This window comes from Bos grunniens, chromosome 3, assembly GCF_055505025.1.
Source record: "Bos grunniens cultivar Pamir isolate PY7600 chromosome 3, Bosgru_T2T1.0, whole genome shotgun sequence".
Classification (NCBI taxonomy): domain Eukaryota; kingdom Metazoa; phylum Chordata; class Mammalia; order Artiodactyla; family Bovidae; genus Bos; species Bos grunniens.
The window spans coordinates 119,338,454-119,358,610 of record NC_141167.1 but is presented as its reverse complement, the minus strand read 5'-3'; the positions used below and the strand labels follow the sequence as shown (position 1 = coordinate 119,358,610).

The following is a 20,157-nucleotide window of genomic DNA, read 5'->3' as shown; positions in this document are numbered from 1 at the left end:
TCACCTCAAATTTATTTGTTGAAGCCCTAACCCTAAGCATTTTGAACTGTGGTGTTGGAGAAGACTCTTGAGAGTCCTTGGACTGCAAGGAGATCCAACCAGTCCATTCTGAAAGAGATCAGCCCTGGGATTTCTTTGGAAGGAATGATGCTAAAGCTGAAACTCCAGTACTTTGGCCACCGCATGCGGAGAGTTGACTCATTGGAAAAGACTCTGATGCTGGGAGGGATTGGGGGCAGGAGGAGAAGGGGACGACAGAGGATGAGATGGCTGGATGGCATCACTGACTCAATGGACGTGAGTCTGAGTGAACTCCGGGAGTTGGTGATGGACAGGGAGGCCTGGTGTGCTGCAATTCATGGGGTCACAAAGAGTCGGACACAACTGAGCAAGTGAACTGAATTGAACTAACCCTAAGCATTAGAAGGTAGGGCTTTGGGGATGTGATTAAATTTAGATGATTTCATAAAGGTGGAACCCCCATGGTGGGACTAGTGCCCTTATAAGAAGAGGAGTAGACATCAGAGTTTCCTTTCTCTACCATGTGTGGATACAGCAACAAGGCAGCCATTTGCAAGCCAGGAAGAGAGCCCTTACCAAGAACCAAACTGGCCAGCGTCTTCACCCAGGACTTACCAGCCTCCAGAACTGTGAGAAACAAATGTTGTTCTTTAGGCCAGCCAGTATGTTTTATAGCAGACCATGAAGAAAGTAGGGAAAACCACTAGACCATTCAGGTATGACCTAAATCAAATCCCTTATGATTATACAGTGGAAGTGAGAAATAGATTTAAGGGCCTAGATCAGATAGATAGAGTGCCTGATGAACTATGGAATGAGGCTCGTGACATTGTACAGGAGACAGGGATCAAGAACATCCCCATGGAAAAGAAATGAAAAAAGCAAAATGGCTCTCTGGGGAGGCCTTACAAATAGCTGTGAAAAGAAGAGACATGAAAAGCAAAGGAAAAAAAGGAACTATATAAACATCTGAATGCAGAGTTCCAAAGAATAGCAAGAAGAGATAAGAAAGCCTTCTTCAGCGATCAATGCAAAGAAATAGAGGAAAACAATAGAATGGGAAAGACTAGAGATCTCCTCAAGAAAATCAGAGATACCAAAGGAACATTTCATGCAAAGATGGGCTCAAAAAAGGACAGAAATAGTATGGACCTAACAGAAGCAGAAGATATTAAGAAGAAATGGCAAGAATACACAGAAGAATTGTACAAAAAAGATCTTCACTACCCAGGTAATCACAATGGTGTGATCACTCACCTAGAGCCAGACATCCTGGAATATGAAGTCAAGTGGGCCTTAGAAAGTATCACTACGAACAAAGCTAGTGGAGGTGATGGAATTCCAGTTGAGCTATTCCAAATCCTGAAAGATGATGCCGTGAAAGTGCTGCACTCAATATGCCAGCAAATTTGGAAAACGCAGCAGTGGCCACTGGACTGGAAAAGGTCAGTTTTCATTCCAATCCCAAAGAAAGGCAATGCCAAAGAATTCTCAAACTACCACACAATTGCACTCATTTCACACACTAGTAAAGTTATGCTCAAAATTTTTTAAGCTAGGCTTCAGCAATAGGTGAACCATGAACTTCCTGATGTTCAAGCTGGTTTTAGAAAAGGAAGAGGAACCAGAGATCAAATTGCCAACAACCGCTGCATCATGGAAAAAGCAAAAGAGTTCCAGAAAAACATCTATTTCTGCTTTATTGACTATGCCAAAGCCTTTGACTGTGTGGATCACAATAAACTGTGGAAAATTCTGAAGGAGATGGGAATACCAGACCCATCTCAGGAAGCAACAGTTAGAACGGGACATGGAACAACAGACTGGTTCCAAATAAGAAAAGGAGTACATCAAAGCTATATATTCTCACCCTGCTTATTTAACTTCTATGCAGAGTACATCATGAGAAACGCTGGACTGGAAGAAACACAAGCTGGACCCAAGATTGCTGGGAGAAATATCAATAACCTCAGATATGCAGATGACACCACCCATATGGCAGAAGGTGAAGAGGAACTAAAAAGCCTCTTGAAGAAAGTGAAAGTGGAGAGTGAAAATGTTGGCTTAAAGCTCAACATTCAGAAAACGAAGATCACGGCATCTGTTCCCATCACGTCATGGGAAATAGATGGGGAAATAGTGGAAACAGTGTCAGACTTTATTTTTCTGGGCTCCAAAATCACTGCAGATGGTTAGTGCAGCCATGAAATTAAAAGATGCTTACTCCTTGGAAGGAAAGTTATTTCCAACCTAGATAGCATATTCAAAAGCAGAGACATTACTTTGCCAACAAAGGTCCGTCTAGTCAAGGCTATGGTTTTTCCTGTGGTCATGTATGGATGTGAGAGTTGGACTGTGAAGAAGGCTGAGCACCGAAGAATTGATACTTTTGAACTGTGGTATTGGAGAAGACTCTTGAGAGTCCCTTGGACTGCAAGGAGATCCAACCAGTCCATCCTGAAGGAGATCATTCCTGGGGTTTCTTTGGAAGGAATGATGCTAAAGCTGAAACTCCAGTACTTTGGCCACCTCATGTGAAGAGTTGACTCATTGGAAAAGACTCTGATGCTGGGAGGGATTGGGGGCAGGAGGAGAAGGGGACGACAGAGGATGAGATGGCTGGATCGCATCACTGTCTCAATGGACGTGAGTCTGAGTGAACTCCGGGAGTTGGTGATGGACAGGGAGGCCTGGTGTGCAGCAATTCATGGGGTCGAAAAGAGTCAGACACGACTGAGCGACTGATCTGATCTGATCTGATCTGATGCTGACTAAAACACTTATCCTTTAAGTAGATACGATATTCTATATGGAAGTGAATTCAGTGAGCTTCCAATAAATTCATAATGGTTTAGCATAACTGGAAAAGACTCTTGACAATCCCTTGGACAGCAAGGAGACCAACCCAGTCAATCCTAAAAGAAATCAACCCTGAATACTCATTGGAAGGACTGATGTTGAAGCTGAAGCTCCAAAACTTCAGGCACCTGATATGAAGAGCCAATTCATTGGAAAAGACCCTGATGCTGGGAAAGACTGAGGGCAGGAGGGGAAGGGGGTGACAGAGGATGAGATGGTTGGATGGCATCATCGACTCAATGGGCATGAATTTGAGCAAACTCGGAGATAGTGAAAGACAGGGAAGACTGACATGCTGCTGTCCATGGGGTTGCAAAGAGTTGGACATGACTTAGCAACTGAAAAACAACAAAAGCTCCCTTTGGGATCAGTTTGTGTCTCCAACACCTGCGGTACTAGATATTCTTGAATTTAAGCTGTAAAGCAAAAATAAACAATGCTTGTGAAGATGATGAAACAGAACCTGAGTTCCTTTAGTTCTAACATTCTATGTGACCACATGCTTTCTATTTGTGTTTAAAAGCTTAAAACAATGAAACCTCCCACCCTTGCCTTCTCCCACTGATGATTTGAGAGAATAGCACTGAAACATGTAAATTACCATATGTAAAATAGATAACCAGTGCAAATTCAATGCATGAAGCAGGGAATCCAAAGCCTGTGCTCTGGGACAACCAGAGAGACAGGGTGGGGAGGGGTGTGGGAGGGGCGTTCAGGATGGGGCAGGGGGTAACATGAATACCTGTGGCTGATTCATGTTGATATATGGCAAATCCATCACAATATTGTAAAGTAATTATTCCCCAATTAAATTATTTAATTTAAGTAAATAAATAAAACAGTGAAACAGAGTGACCAGGGTGATTATTTGAAAATATGCTCAAATGAATCTGAAATCCAAATACCTCTCCAACGTACTCTTCAAGTGTGGGGTTGGGCCCTTGTGTTTTAAGGGCCCATTCTAGCTACATAATACCATTAAATATCAATAGTATTGCAGTAAGTCTTTAAGTCTTCAGTTCAGTTCAGTTCAGTTCAGTCACTCAGTGTCCGACTCTTTGCGACCCCATGGCCTGCAGCACACCAGGCAGTCCATCAGCAACACCCAGAGTTTACTCAAACTCATCTCCATTGAGTCGGTGATGCCATCCAAACATTTCATCCTCTGTCATCCCCCTTTCCTCTTGCCTTCAATCTTTCCCAGCATCAAGGTCTTTTCAAATGAGTCAGTTCTTCGCACCAGGTGACCAAAGTATTGGAGTTTCAGTTTCAATATCAGTCCTTCCAATGAACACTCAGGACTGATCTCCTTTAGGATAAACTGGTTGGACCTCCTTGCAGTCCAAGGGACTCTCAAGAGTCTTCTCCAACACCACAGTTCAAAAGCATCAATTCTTCGGCTCTCAGCTTTCTTTATAGTCCAACTCTCACATACATACATGACCACTGGAAAAACCATAGCCTTGACTAGATGGACTTTTGTTGGCAAAGTGTTGTCTCTGCTTTTTAATATGCTGTCTAGGTTGGTCATAATTTTCCTTCCAAGGAGTAAGCATCTTTCAATTTCATGGCTGCACTCACCATCTGCAGTGATTTTGGAGCCCCCATAAAATAAAGCCTGCCACTGTTTCCCCATCTATTTGCCATGAAGTGATGGGACCAGATGCCATGATCTTAGTTTTCTGAATGTTGAACTTTAGGCCAACTTTTTCACTCTCCTCTTTCACTTTCATCAAGAGGCATTTTAGTTCTTCACTTTCTGCCATAAGGGTGGTGTCATCTGCATATCTGAAGTTATTGATATTTCTCCCAGCAATCTTGATTCCAGCTTGTACTTCTTCCAGCCCAGCATTTCTCATGATGTATTCTGCATAGAAGTTAAATAAGCAGGGTGACAATATACAGCCTTGATGTACTCCTTTTCCTGTTTGGAACCAGTCTGTTGTTCCATGTCCAGTTCTAACTGTTGCTTCTTGACCTGCATACAGATTTCTCAAGAGACAGGTCAGGTGGTCTGTTATTCCCATCTCTTTCAGAATTTTCCACAGTTAGATAACAGTTTTTCTTTTCAGTTCAGTTCAGTTCAGTCGCTCAGTCATGTCCAACTCTTTGTGACCCCATGAATCGCAGCATGCCAGGCCAACCTGTCCATCACCAACTCCCGGAATTCACTCAGACTCACGTCCATCGAGTCAGTGATGTCATCCAGCCATCTCATCCTCTGTCGTCCCCTTCTCCTCCTGCCCCCAATCCCTCCAGCATCAGAGTCTTTTCCAATGAGTCAACTCTTCACATGAGGTGGCCAAAGTACTGGAGCTTCAGCTTTAGCATCATTCCCTCCAAAGAAATCCCAGGGCTGATCTCCTTCAGAATGGGCTGGCTGTATCTCCTTGCAGTCCAAGGGACTCTCAAGAGTCTTCTCCAACACCACAGTTCAAAAGTATCAATTCTTCAGTGCTCAGCCTTCTTCACAGTCCAACTCTCACATCCATACATGACCACAGGAAAAACCATAGCCTTGACTAGACGGACCTTTGTTGGCAAAGTAATGTCTCTGCTTTTGAATATGCTATCTAGGTTGGAAATAACTTTCCTTCCAAGGAGTAAGCGTCTTTTAATTTCATGGCTGCAGTCACCATCTGCAATGATTTTGGAGCCCAGAAAAATAAAGTCTGACACTGTTTCCACTATTTCCCCATCTATTTCCCATGACATGATGGGACCAGATGCCATGATCTTCGTTTTCTGAATGTTGAGCTTTAAGCCAACATTTTCACTCTCCACTTTCACTTTCCTCAAGAGGCTTTTTAGTTCCTCTTCACTTTCTGCCATAAGGGTGGTGTCATCTGCAATCTGAGGTTATTGATATTTCTCCCAGCAATCTTGAGTCCAGCTTGTGTTTCTTCCAGTCCAGCGTTTCTCATGATGTACTCTGCATAGAAGTTAAATAAGCAGGGTGACAATATACAACCTTAATGTACTCCTTTTCCTATTTGGAACCAGTCTGTTGTTCCATGTCCAGTTCTCACTGTTGTTTCCTGACCTGCATACAGATTTCTCAAGAGACAGGTCAGGTGGTCTGGTATTCCCATCTCTTTCAGAATTTTCCATAGTTTATTGTGATCCACACAATCAAAGGCTTTGGCATAGTCAATAAAGCAGAAATAGATGTTTTTCTGGAACTCTCTTGCTTTTTCCATGATCCAGCAGATGTTGGCAATTTGATCTCTGGTTCCTCTTCCTTTTCTAAAACCAGCTTGAACATCAGGAAGTTCATGGTTCACGTATTACTGAAGCCTGGCTTGGAGAATTTTGAGCATTACTTTACTAGCATGTGAGATGAGTGCAATTGTGTGGTAGTTTGAGCATTCTTTGGCATTGCCTTTCTTTGGGATTGGTATTAAAACTGACCTTTTCCAGTCCTGTGGCCACTGCTGAGTTTTCCAAATTTGCTGGCATATTGAGTGCAGCACTTTCACAGCATCATCTTTCAGGATTTGAAACAGCTCAACTGGAATTCCATCACCTCCACTAGCTTTGTTCATAGTCATGCTTTCTAAGGCCTACTGGACTTCACATTCCAGGATGTCTGGCTCTAGGTTTTTCTTTTAGGAAGGTGTATTTTATTATTATTTATTGGCATATGACAATAATAAAAAAAAGACCAACTCACAGATGGTTTATAATTTTAAAAATTTCCTTGTAAAAAATGCACCCACTCATTTCCTGCACGCAGGGAAAACCATTCATGTGCTTCTTCCTTGGTATGCCAGATAGGGCCTGATTCTCAGAAATAGCATAGCAATGTCGCATTAAACAGCCTCAGTTCTTAGTATGAATGGACACAGACCAGAATGAAAAGACAGATTGGCATGAGGTCACTTCTGCATGATTGTACAATCCACACAGGACTATTTAACTATCAAAGAAATCAAGTAACTTGCCTAATTGCCTAGTTAATGAATTGCTAAATGAGACAGATTTCTGTGTCTCACCAATATGTATTTTCTCTCTTTCCTTGGCACACTACTGGATCATGTTCCCAGTCCCTTTACATCTAGATGGGGCCATTTGACTAGTTCTATCAATGGAATGAGGCAGGAATTAACTTCTGGCATTTACAGCCCTTAAACCAACCAGACTCTCCATGTTCTTTCTCTTTTCTTGTCTCCTGGCTAGTTGCAGAAGATCCAGTGGAGGACTCAAAGAACACACTAGGTGGAAGGATCCTTGGTCCCTGAATCTCTACATGACTATACATGAGTGTGATCATGCACAAGTTAGCCAGCTGGAGGACAAGATACCATCCCAACTGAGCCCTCTTAGACCTGCCAGCCAGCCAGCTATGCAGATCATCACAGATGTGAGTGAAGTGTGTTAGTTGCTCAACCATGTCCAACTCTTTGCAATCCCATGGACTGTAGCCCACCAGGCTCCTCTGTCCATGGAATTCTCTAGGCATGAATACTGGAGTGGGTTCCCACTTCCTTCTCCAGGGCATCTTCCTGACTCAAAGATCAAACCTGATCTCCTGCATTGTAGGCAGATTCTTTACCATCTGAGCCATCAGGGAATCCCACTGCATATGTATAGGGCACCAAATACATAAATATATAGATGAGCAGTGACATAGGAAAGAAATACACCTTTATGGTGTGAAGCCATTGAGATTTTTATGTTTTTATACCATTGAGATTTTATAGCCATTACTTCCACACTGACATAATGCCATGATTGGAATCAAGGCCAGTTTGACTCCAAAGCCTGTGCTCCCAAACAGCACAGAGCATGACTGGTAACAGAGCCCCCCTGCTAGACCAGTTCACCCACATTACACTTGGCACAGTAGAAAATGTCCCTAAAATCCCAGCCATATGATCCCACCAGTGGCACTGGGCTCCAGGAGAACCCTTAGAGAAATATCTGTGTCAGTTAACTTTTGCTACATAACAAAACACTTCAAAACCAGGTGGCCTACAACAACAACAAAAAGAAAAAGGGGAAACAAAGACATTACTTTGGCTCACAATTTTGATAAGTTGTAGTGTAGGCCTCTTGTGCCTGAGTGGTTCTTGCAGCTTGGGACCATACTCTGCTAATAACAGCTGGGCACTCATACATCTATAATCAGCTGTAGAGTTGACTGGCAATGGGCTAGTCTATGATGGCTCAACTGGGATGGCTTATCTCTGATCATGTGGTATCTCCTCCAGGAAGCAAGCTTGTGCTTGATCATTTGGTGGCAGCAGCAGTGGTTGCAAGGCCAGCAAGAGGACCAGCCCCAATATACAGGTGCTTTTCGGGCTGCTCCCTTGGCCAAATCAAGACACGTGACTATGCCAAAAGTCAGCACAGGGGGGCATTATCAAATGCCTGGATACAGGCGGTGGGAACAAATTCAGTCATTACTACAATTAATCTACCCCAATATCCAAGAGTCACTGGGTGGAGACCAGAACACAGAACAAGTGTATCCTAGATATTAAAGTGCCTCAAATAATTTCTTCCAGTTTCTGACTTCCATACGTGCAGCAATCCCATGGTAATACTGATATAATCTATGAGACAACAGCATCAGTTGGTTGTTTCTTGTGTGTGTGTGTGTGTGTGTGTGTGTGTGTGTTTTAGTTTATTGAAAGCCATGCTTGGGAGGAAATGACCAACTCACTGCTCTTGTGGATGGTTTGGCAGAACCCTGGAGGCAGAGCCTTCTCCATCTGACAGAAGGATGGTTTTTCTGGGTGTGAGGAATCTTCTTCCTGTAAAAAGAAAAATGAGTCATGATAAGAATAGAGTGCCAGACCTCCTTCGTACTCCTCATGTGGAAAGGAGAATGTGACCAAATCCCTGGTGAATACATCCCTTTTCCTAAGAGGGAAGAAATAAAAGGCTGTCAGGGAGAAGAAAACTGCTATTGAAGCTACTTCCTGGTCTACTCTCTCCTAGAAGTTTCCCTTTTGTCTTGATTTCTATGTTCAAGATCTTCTCTTTGTGGCTTGCTGTTATTTCTATAAAAATGCCTTTCACTTGGCAACATCTTAGCCAAGAAAAGCAAAATATCTACCATGAAAAAACACAGCATGTCTGTCATTCCAGTGACTTAAGGCCAGAGCAATAATGAGTTGTTACAGATTAAATTGTGCTCTCTCAAAATTCATATGTTAAAGTTTTAATCCTCAGTATCTCAGAATGTCACCTTATTTGGAAACAAGAATATTGCAGATGTAATTAGTTAGGATGGGGTCATAGTGGACATTCACACAGAGAACATGCTGTATGATGATAAAACCAGATTGGTGTGATGCAGCAGAAGACAAGAAACACCAAAGACTGGCAGCAAAGCAGCAGAAGCTCGGAGAGAGGCATGGCGACAAAGTTCAGAAGGAACTGACCTCACCACACCTTGGACTTCTGGGCTTCAGAACTATGAGACAAATTTCTGCTCTTTAAGCAGCTTGGTTTGTGGTACTTTGTTATAGCTGTCCTAGCAAACTAATACACCAGTGAACAACCACCCATGTCATGGGCTATTTCAAGCTCATTTTCTTTTTTAATACTTGCCCCCCTAAGACTGTTGGCCCCTGTTCCAGGCTGAACCAGAATGGCCAAAAGCCAGATTCAAATCTGGCTCTCCTGACCCTCTCTATACATTTCCCTTTATTCACTGTTGCTGTGTAATGGTTGCTGGCAAAGGCTGGTGGCAAAGCAAAGGTTGGAGCGGCAATTCTAAAGATAGTCACATCCCCCTTGTGCAATAGATCGGTTTCTGAAAGAATTGATTCTTAATCGATTCCTTATAAACTCAATGATATTTTAACTGCTCCTTAGCAGTTTCCTATTTAAAGGAGCCCTGTGGGAGATCCTTTTGTTTAGAACAGGGTCTCTTTGGATTGTGAGTTATCACCTGCCTCTCTCCAAATTCATTTGCTTCACGAGTGTAATTTATTTTCATATGAGAGTTTTTTATGAAAGCAGGCCTGCTGCCTTCAATTCTGCACCTCTGCCTCAGCTGGCAGGGGCTCGGTGAACACTGGCTGTTGCCATTGTGGTTAACGATGGTAATGAAGGACACCCACCAGCAGCACTGTCTTTTAAATACACGTGATGTCTGGAATGATTTCCTCCCCTTTCATGCCATTTTGAGCATCCTCAATTTAAAATCACTGCTTGGGTAGAAAAAGGGGAAAACATTTTGTTAAATGCCAACATTTACCTATTAATTACTCCCTAACTATTAGTGAGCTCTGTGCTAATTATTATTCAAAATACCTAGGTGTTTGTAAATTAGCAGGTGTTTCATTGCCTTTTCTGGGTCTGCTGAGGCTGTCTATGCAAAAAGATTCCCCTTAGGGGATGCACATGGTTCACTGGAGATGGGACAGCTGTGGCCAGAGTGACTAGAATCTTACTATTTTAATAACAGCCTCTATTCGGGAATTCAGGTTGCCGAGTTGCCAGTGTTTTCAACTAGTTTCAAGATTCTTTCCTGCAAGTGTTTTTATTATTAACTAATTTGTTAATTTCACAAGCATCATCTGAGTTTGTACTAAGTGCCAGGCACTGTCCTTGAACCTGAGGATGCAGAGGTGAAAAGAACTTTGCCCCCACTCTTTACAACTTCACTGTCCAGTGAGAAGATAAACACGTAAGAGTCAATAAACACAATAATGTGGTGAGTGCTATATTAGAAGGAAGGGAAAAGGCTGGGAGCACAGAAAAAGAATTGCTACACATTGATGGAAATGGCAGAAACCATTTCCCAGAGTTGGGTGGCATTATCACTAAATCTTGAAGGATGAGTAGGAGTATGCCAAATTCATAATATGACAAAGGACATTTCAAGAAAAGGGAATAGTGCACAATGAGATGCAGCTCTGAAAGCCAGGTACTTGGAGACTGGTGGGTGGCTAGACAAGAGAGGTGATGAGGGCACAGCAGGAAGTGTATCTAGAATGATTTTCTGGAGCAAGATTACAAAAGAGCTTGGACATTTTTCTACTAGAAATAGGTAACCATTGGAGGGTTTTATCTTCAAAGGAAGGGTAGCTTGATTAAATTCAGTGGCATGGAAGATGGCCTGAAACATGAAGAGGCTGGAGACAGGGGCTGAACTAGGAGACAAATACAACAGACAGAGGACTAAGCTAAGGGAGTACCAGTGGAGATGGGAAGAAGAGCAATAGTTTAAGCAATAATATCAAGGTCAAATTCTGAAAGTTTGTCACTGGTAAATGAGGGAGAGGAACGGTCTGGGATGACTGCACACCTCAGGCTGGGCATCCAAGGATACTAATGAAAAAGGAGGATGCAGGCAGAAGAACACTCATGTCCAGTATATTTAAAGTGCAGAAATTGCAAGGAAACTTTCAGAAGTGAGAAGTATGCTCACTTCTTCAAGAACAGTTTGGGACCTACTCGCTCATTCTGACCCAGCAGCTCTTAAAAGGCTGCACCTTTAATCAAAAAAACAAACAAATGACATCTCTTCATGTTTGCTTAAAAAGGAAGCACTTGAAAAGGAAGTCTTACCAGTCAACAAAGGAGAGTTTTTTCAGTCAGGTTCTCAGTTACACATAACAGGACTTCCTCTAGCTACCTTAAGCAGAAAAATAATTTATTAAAGATTTTGGGGAATTTCCTTGGTGATCCAGTGAGTAAGAATCCACCGTATAATACATGGGACTCAGGTTCGATCCCTGCTCAGGAAATTAAGATCCCACATGCCTCAGAACAAGTTAAGCCTGCCAGCCAAAACTAAGATCCGACCCAGTCAAATAAATAAATAAATATTAAAAAAAATTAAAATTGGAGGGTTAGCTCAGAAAATCTCTAGAAGGGTCAGAAAGCCAGCCTTGGAGGTGACATGATAAGGTATAATATTTGGACCATACTGATGTCTTCCTTGGAGATCCCACTGAAGGACTTGACACAGCACAGATTTCACACTGCTGACACTGGGACCTGGAAGCCTAAAACCCTGCCTCTGCTGCTCCCAACAGCCAAGTGCCCCACCGTCTTCCTCGTCATCAACTGGGCCCCTGCTTCTTCACTCTACTCTTTTCCTAATCAGAGTTTCCCATCAGCATATCTGATTGGCAGAACTCGGATCTGTGAATATACATAACCCAACTGCAAGGACAACTGGAAAAGTGAGTGTCTACTTTTCCCCTGGGGGTGGGCGAGACTTGTAATGCAGAAACTATCCCAAATATAGGAAGGGTTTTATAACATGTGGTTAGAAAACAGATACGCACTAGCTTCAGAGGGCTACTGTTTTAAGAAGAAGCTTGAATTAAGGGTTCTCTTTCTCCTGGGTTTTGTGAGTCACTGCTTTTGTAGACATTACAACTTTTTTATTTTGTACTACAGTTCTTTGCCCCAGACTGCAAAACTCACTATGGCAGATGAGGTGTCATTTTTAGTTTCGTGTACCACAAGGTTGCTGCCACACACCCAGGAAGAGCTCAATAAATGCATCCATCTCCAAGCCCATGGCAACTATAGAACTCTCTCTGCTTATTCATTCAGTGAGCATTTCCTGTGTGCCTACTGTGTGTCCTGACCTACATCAGGCATTTCAGTGATTCAGCAGACATTTTGGACACACATATGCTTATGCTTACAGTCAACAATGCTTTCTAAGCAAAGTGCACAGAGACAATGCCTGGCATTTGTTATCACTATGATAACCTATCATCATTGTATGAGTCATCACAACTGGCCCTTAGGAAGAGCCCTTCCTAGTCATTCAAGGAGGTGATGGCTTTGCTTGTACTTCCCTCCACTGGCTGCATTTCCTCGGCATTGGCTTCTATGGACTCTGCCTCAATAAAAAGAAACTAAATGGGAAATGATACTGTTTCAGGAAGATATAAAGTAAGGATCTTCTAGGCTATTTAGCCAGACTGTTTTTTTTTTTTTCTTTCTTAAAGATGTTTTTGTATTTATTTATTGTTGGCTGCACTGGGTATTCACTGCTGCAGGGCTTTCTCTAGCTGTGGTGAGTAGGGACTACTCTCTAGCTGCAATTGCATGAGCTTCTCATTGCCATGGCTTCTCTTGTTGCAGAGCATAAGCTCTAGGTATGCAGACTTCAGTAGTTGCAGCACACAGGCTCAGTAGTTGTGGCTTGTGGGTTTATATACCTCTGGGCACATGGGATCTTCCCAGATGAGGGATTAAACCCATGTCCCCTGCATTGGCAGGTAAAGAGTTCTTAACCACTGGACCACCAGAGAAGTCCTAGCCAGATTCTTTAAAATAAGGATCCTAGACCTGGGAGGCTTAGCCTATAGGTAACTCCTTCCCTATCTGCCTATCCCCAGAAGGTAGTCATCAGGGATGCTCAACCATCCAGGCCACCAGTTCCCCTGCAGCATAGGGAATGGCCCAACACTTATTTCTTAACCCAGCAGAGCTGATCCACCCAGGAAATCTGAATTACTATTAAGGAAAGAAGGTAGTTTATCAAAACTCTGTTGCCACAAAGTTAATCATGACTCCAGTGGGCAGAATTGAGGCACTAGAGGATGGCTTCACTTCTCGCTCTTCAGTTCCAGTGCTGAGGTGTTAGGAGGTCCCATGGGCTCAAGCTTGTTTCCCTAGAAACACAGGCAGAAATAATCTTCAAGGAAGCCTGGAAAATCTACTGTGACCAGGGACCCAGGCCCAACCCTGTCTGATGACTTCATCAACTTCCTGCAGATTGGGGCAGCTGGGTTTCCTAGAACCAAGAATACAGTAATGCCCCTTACCCATGATGATGAGGGTTTAGATGCCCTGCTCCAGCAGTTTTCAGCAGGGTCTAGTGTGTGCTTTTGATCTGAAACAGGGTGGAACTGATTATATCAACTTTAGGCATACTAATATTAGTCACTTGCTCCCTATTATGTCATAGATTTCCATGCTCTAGGTTTTTGTGACCATGGCATTATTTTTTTGGATCTAAAGCATCTTGAAATCAAATCTTTAAGCAATCTCATCTTGAGCTATTTTCATGTTTATGTCTACTTTCAACAAAGATGAATTGAAAATGCCTAAAGTTACCCTCTCTCCTTAGACAATTAAAATACAAAATATATGATTTTAGACATTGGGAATAAGCAGTAAAAGACAGAGTCCCCTGACAAAAGAAGAAACAAGCAAAGGAAGCCCTATGGTTGTCCCAGACTGATGCCTAGGAAGTGTTTCCTAGGCAAAGAACAGAGAGAGGAGTCCAGGGTAAGTTGAGTTGAGGAGATAGAGTTGGGAGTTTGGGAAGCCCAAGGCAGCTAGAGTTCACAGAGTGAAGTATCAGAGAAATAGACTTGCATACAGAAAGGGCTCCAGAGCTCTGCAGAGGGTTCACTTTGATACTTTGGCTGAATACTGATTACTGCTTATGTATGAGGAAACTGGGCTTCCCCAGCGGCCCTGACAGTAAAGAATCTGCCTGCAATGCAGGAGACTTGGATTCTGCCCCTGCATTGGGAAGATCCCCTGGAGAAGGGAATGGCAACCCACTCCAGTATTCCTGCCTAGAGAATTCCTTGGACAGAGGAACCTGGCATGTTACAGTCCATGGGGGTCACACAGAGGTGGACACAACTGAGTGACTGACAAACATATGAGGAAAGTAGCTTAGGTAGGAGGAAGAACCACTGGAAAAGAGCAGAATAAACAACTCTCAAAGCTATACAGGGCTGGGAATAGTTTATGTTCCCAAAATTAGAGTGGAATAGGTTGGGTTTTCAGGAATAGGATTCCAAAGAGTATTGCCAAATTAGCCCCATGTAAAAGATTGCCTGACCTGTCTCTTGAGAAATCTGTATGCAGGTCAGGAAGCAACAGTTAGAACTGGACATGGAACAACAGACTGGTTCCAAATAGGAAAAGGGGTATGTCAAGGCTGTATATTGTCACCCTGCTTATTTAACTTATATGCAGAGTACATCATGAGAAACGCTGGGCTGGATGAAGCACAAGCTGGAATCAAGATTGCTGGGAGAAATATCAATAATCTCAGATATGCAGATGACACCACCCTTATGGCAGGAAGTGAAGAACTAAAGAGCCTGTTGATAAAAGTGAAAGAGGAGAGTGAAAAAGTTGGCTTAAAGTTCAACATTCAGAAAACTAAGAATATGGCTTCTAGTCCCATCACTTCATGGCAAATAGAAGTGGAAACAGTGGCAGGCTTTATTTTTAGGGGCTCCAAAATCACTGCAGATGGTGACTGCAGCCATGAAATTAAAAGACGCTTACTCCTTAGAAGGAAAGTTATGGCCAACCTAGACAGCATATTAAAAAGCAGAGACATTACTTTGCCAACAAAGGTCCATCTAGTCAAGGCTATGGTTTTTCCAGTACTCATGTATGGATGTGAGAGTTGGACTATGAAGAAAACTGAGCGCCAAAGAATTGATACTTTTGAACTGTGGTGTTGGAGAAGACTCTTGAGAGTCCCTTGGACTGCAAGGAGATCCAACCAGTCCATCCTAAAGGAGATCATTGGAAGTGTTCATTGAAGTGTTCATTGAGTGTTCATTGGAAGGACTGATGTTGAAGCTGAAACTCCAATACTTTGGCCACCTATTAGGAAGAGCTGACTCATTTGAAAAGACTCTGATGCTGGGAAAGATTGAGGGCAGGAGAAGAAGGGGACGACAGAGGATGAGATGGTTGGATGACATCACTGACTCAATGGAGATGAGTTTGAATAAACTGTGGGAGTTGGTGATGGACAGTGAGGCCTGGCGTGCTGCAGTCCATGGGGTCACAAAGAGTCAGACATGACTGAGCGACTGAACTGAACTGAACTGAAAAGATTGCCTGGTCCCACTTACCAAAGTTTAAAAACAAACCTCAAAAGGATCAGATAAAAGAACTATTAAACAAAGACCTTAAAACAACTATTAGATATACAAGTACATTCCATATACTCAAGAAGATAGTGGAAACCATGGACATGTTAAGGAGATATATAAAAGATATTTTTTAAAGATCCAAATTGAATTTTTATAGATGAAAAATACTCCTAATATGAAAAAATATAATAAAAAATGTTAAGAGCACTGTAGAAGAAAAGTTCAGTAAATAATAATAAGAATAATGATAGAGTATTCTAAATAAACTACAGAGAGAAAAATTATTGAAAAAAATTACCAAAGTACCAATGAGCTGTGGAAGAACTTTAAGTAGTCTAATATATGTATAATTGATGGCCATAAATGAAAGGAAACGGAAAGAGGAAGAAGATGTAAAAAAATTTTGAAGAAAAAATTTTTTTTCAAAATTTGGTGAAAACTATAGACACAGACCCAAGAAGTTCAAAAGAAGAAACATTACAAAAAGTATACCAAGGCATATCAAAATCAGATTGCTCAAAACCCATGATAAAGCAAAAATCTTTTTTAAATGGAGACTAAAAAGCAAAAAAACATATCACATGTAGAGGGACAGGGTAAGAATCACAGGAGATTTCTCTTTGAGTACAATATAAGGCCCAAGAAAGTGGAGCAACATCTTTAAAATGCTTAAAGAAGAAAACCATCAACCTAGAATTCCGTAAATATTTAAACATTAAACAACACATATATAACTAAACCATGGGTCAAAGAAGAAATCACAAGGGTCCATATAAAGTATTTTGGACTGAAATAAATCTAGTGTAAGAAGAAAGCAAATAATAACAATCTAAACCAATAAAATAAAAAGAGAATAACAATAGATAAAATCAGTGAAACAAAAGCTTTTTCTTTGAGAATATCAATAAAACTCATAAACTTCTACACAGATTGTTCATGACCAAAAAAGAGAAATGACACTAATAACCAATTAGAACAAGAGATTGGATTTCACAATATATCCTATGGGACTAAAAAAAAATAACAAAGGAATATTATAACCAACTTTATGCTAATAAATTCAGCAACTTAGATGAAATGTTAAAAATTATGTTTAAAGGCATTATCTACTGAAGCTCTCTTAAAAAGAAGTATATAATCTGAATAGTGTTAAGCCTATTAAAGAAATTTCATCTGTAGCTAAAAATCTTTCCATGAAGAAGTCTCCAGGCCCAGATGACTTCACCAGCAAGTTCTACCAAACATTTAAGGAAGAAATAATACTAATTCTACACAAATTTTTCCTTTAAAAAATTGAGTAAAAGTAGGAAGGAAGAACAGAACATGTTACCTTATATGGCAAAGGGGACTTTGTAGAAGTAATTAAACTTAAGGACCTTAGGATGGAGAGACTAATCTGCATTATCCTGATGGACCCGATGTAATCACAAGAGTCCTTTCACTTCAGAGAGAGTCAGGAGACTTGAAATGAGAGATCAAAAAAGATGCTACACTTCTGGCTTTGAAGATAAAGGAAGATGATATGAGCCAAGGAATGCAGGTAGCCTCCAGAAGCCAGAAAAGGCAAGGAAACTGATTCTGTCCTAGGGCCTCCAGAAGGAAGTCAGCCCTATCAATACCTTGATTTTACCTCAGTAAAATTCATCTTGGACTTCTGATCTCCAGAACTGTATGATAATAGATTTTTGTTGTGTTAAGCCACAAAATCTGTGTTACTTTGTTGAGCAGCAATAAAAAACTGATATGATAAAGAAGGACCACTTACAACTTATTCTATGATGCCTGCACTACTTTGATAGAAAAACCAGACAATGATATTACAATAAAGAAACCACAGAATATAAACACTAAATGTCATTACCACATTTTAGCAAACCCAGTCTATCAGTATATAAAGAAGATGATTCACCATGACCAAATGGAGTTTAACCAAGGAAAACTATTATGGTAATACTCTATTGTTTTTCCAACCTGCTCCAAATTCATTGAAAAGACCTAGCCTCCAGCAACCCATCCTATATTGTCTTCCATCTTTCCCCATTCCACCCCTAAATTAGAATTTATCTGCATCAGTCTTCTCTCCATTTCCTAAATACTTAAAATACTTCCATATGCTCATACCTTTGCCCACGCCATTCCCCTGCAAACACCACCCCACAATGGCCCTCTCAATGGGGAATGCTTATTCATCCTTCAGATCCTAGAACATCTATCTTCTGTTCTGAGAAGACTTCCCCCTCTGCCTCAAGCTTCTCTTCCCTATCTCTCCTATCTCTCCCACAACTTAAAACTTCTATTATAGAACTTCACTGTCTTTTATATTAATTTCTTTCTTCCTAGACTGTGAGTTCTACCAGGGCAAGAATAGTATTTACCTTTGAATCTTCAATGGCTAGCATATTGTCTGGCATGTGGGAGATTTTTCATAAATTATCAGTCAATAAACACCTTAGCAGAGAATAGTTGACAGTCACTTGAGATACAGTCTAGTGCTTTACAGAAAGAGGACATTAATCCAAAACGAAGAAAAGATCCTCAGAGGGGCTTACAAGAGTTCCAGAAACAAACACATCTTTTCCACTCAAAATGTCATCATCTGACTTACGCATTCATAGTCCCACTATGTCCAAGTATTTATACATATAATATTCTATTTGGAGGCAATGAGGAAGGTGTGACTAATTCTACTTTTCTGATGAAGAAACTGAAGCTCAGAAAGGATAAATTATTCACCCAAGGTTGTAGTATGAGATAGTAGATGAGCACAAAGTCTACTTCCAACCTGGCTGACAGTTCCCTACTCTGACTTCTTTTGAGCAAATGCCACAGTTGTCAAACCCCCGTTTCAAGAAAGTAAAAATTAATCGAGCCTTTGTGCTGGCCTGTATGTATCGCATCTGATTTCTGAATTGCCCATCCTTTGGATGACTTCCACCACAGGTCAAGGTGTTAGAAGTCTTCCCAGCCCTGTACCATGCTACTCTTACCTGTAGACCTTCTAGGCATTGCTTTTACCTCCAACAAAGTGCTCAGCTCCCCTTACTTCTCTCCTCAAAATACTAGTAACAACAGAAAAAAGAATGTTTGAACTGAAGCTTAATAGGTAAACCCACATAGTAGGTTAACAGCCCACTGAGTCTTTCCCATTTCACATCTTAGAAATCATCTAATCTCCCAGACACACCCTACCAGCTCCAGGACAGTGCTGCCTTCCACCCTGGGGGAGTCAGGGGTCACTGCCCCAAGCTAATGTGCCTGCAGGTAATCCCTTTATGCCTATTTGCCATGTATCTTATCACACTAATTTCCTCGGTCTGCCTTTTGGTTTTTATCATTTCTGCTTATATATCTTCTTTACACATTCTGCTCAGTTGTCTCCACATCCCCCTGAAACTTGGATAAAGTAGGTAAAATCGCTTTTGCTTTTGCCTCTACTCCTTACCTTGAAAATTTCCTTTAGATTGCCTCTTTTCAGATGCCATTACTCTCTGTCATCTGGAAAAGGAGCTGAATTCCCTTCCATTGATCATTTTTTCATTTGTTTAATGTCATATTTTAATTTCTTCTTCTTTGAGGAGGAAATTGCTCAATTTCTTTATACCTTTGCAACATTTCTCAGTTTTGCATTTATTTTAGTTATTACCATAGATAGCTTGCTTAGAAAGATGCTATCTCTACAGAGTGGCCTTTGGTCTCCAACAACCAAGAAGAACAAACAATAACCTTTGTGTAATGCTTTCCAGTATGAAAATTGAGTTATCAAGTCTGAGGACACAAGAAGAGAGCGCTTTAAGCTGCATAAAATAGTAACAGTAATAACAATATCTGACTAAGTGATAAACTTTCACATACATACACTATCCACCTGATGGCCCCCGTCAACCTTTAACAACCATATAAGGTAAGCAGGGCAGGGCAGTTTCCAGCAATAATAAAAGGAATTACTTATTCCAGTGGTATGTGCTCACAAAGGTTTCTGCTTTTGTGTTTTTGCCATTTTGAATGTGACCTGGTGTATTTGGGCCTGCCTTCTCCTTCAGAAAGAAGGATTGGCTTGGCTCAAATTCTTCTTATCTATGCCCTCAGAGGAGAAGGCAATGGCAACCCACCCCAGTACTCTTGCCTGGAAAATCCCATGGACAGAGGAGCCTGGTAGGCTGCAGTCCATGGGGTCGCTAAGAGTAGAAAACCACTGACTGACTTCACCTTCACTTTTCACTTTCATGCATTGGAGAAGGAAATGGCAACCCACTCCAGTGTTCTTGCCTGGAGAATCCCAGGGACGGGGGAGCCTGGTGGGCTGCCATCTATGGGGTCGCACAGAGTTGACACGACTAAAGCGACTTAGCAGCAGCAGCAGCATGCCCTCAGAAAATTTATTCACTTTTCCAAGGTTTCTGTCAACTCCAGGAAGTTTATGTCTCCATAGGCT

The 20,157-nt window shown here is 41.5% G+C and overlaps 1 protein-coding gene across 4 annotated transcripts in view; it reads right to left on the bottom strand.

Annotated features, from left to right (window-relative positions):
* The window catches only part of LOC147377088 (uncharacterized), a 93,339-nt gene that overhangs the window by 55,222 nt on the left and 17,960 nt on the right, over positions 1-20,157 (bottom strand). For all 4 annotated transcript variants that reach the window (XR_015161324.1, XM_086393862.1, XM_086393861.1 and 1 more), the window contains one exon: positions 8,549-8,639. Coding sequence is in view for 3 of the 4 variants with exons in the window: in XM_086393862.1 (XP_086249988.1) it covers positions 8,549-8,639 (91 nt within the window). In the remaining variant the exon portion in view is untranslated. The remainder of the gene's footprint in view (positions 1-8,548; positions 8,640-20,157) is intronic.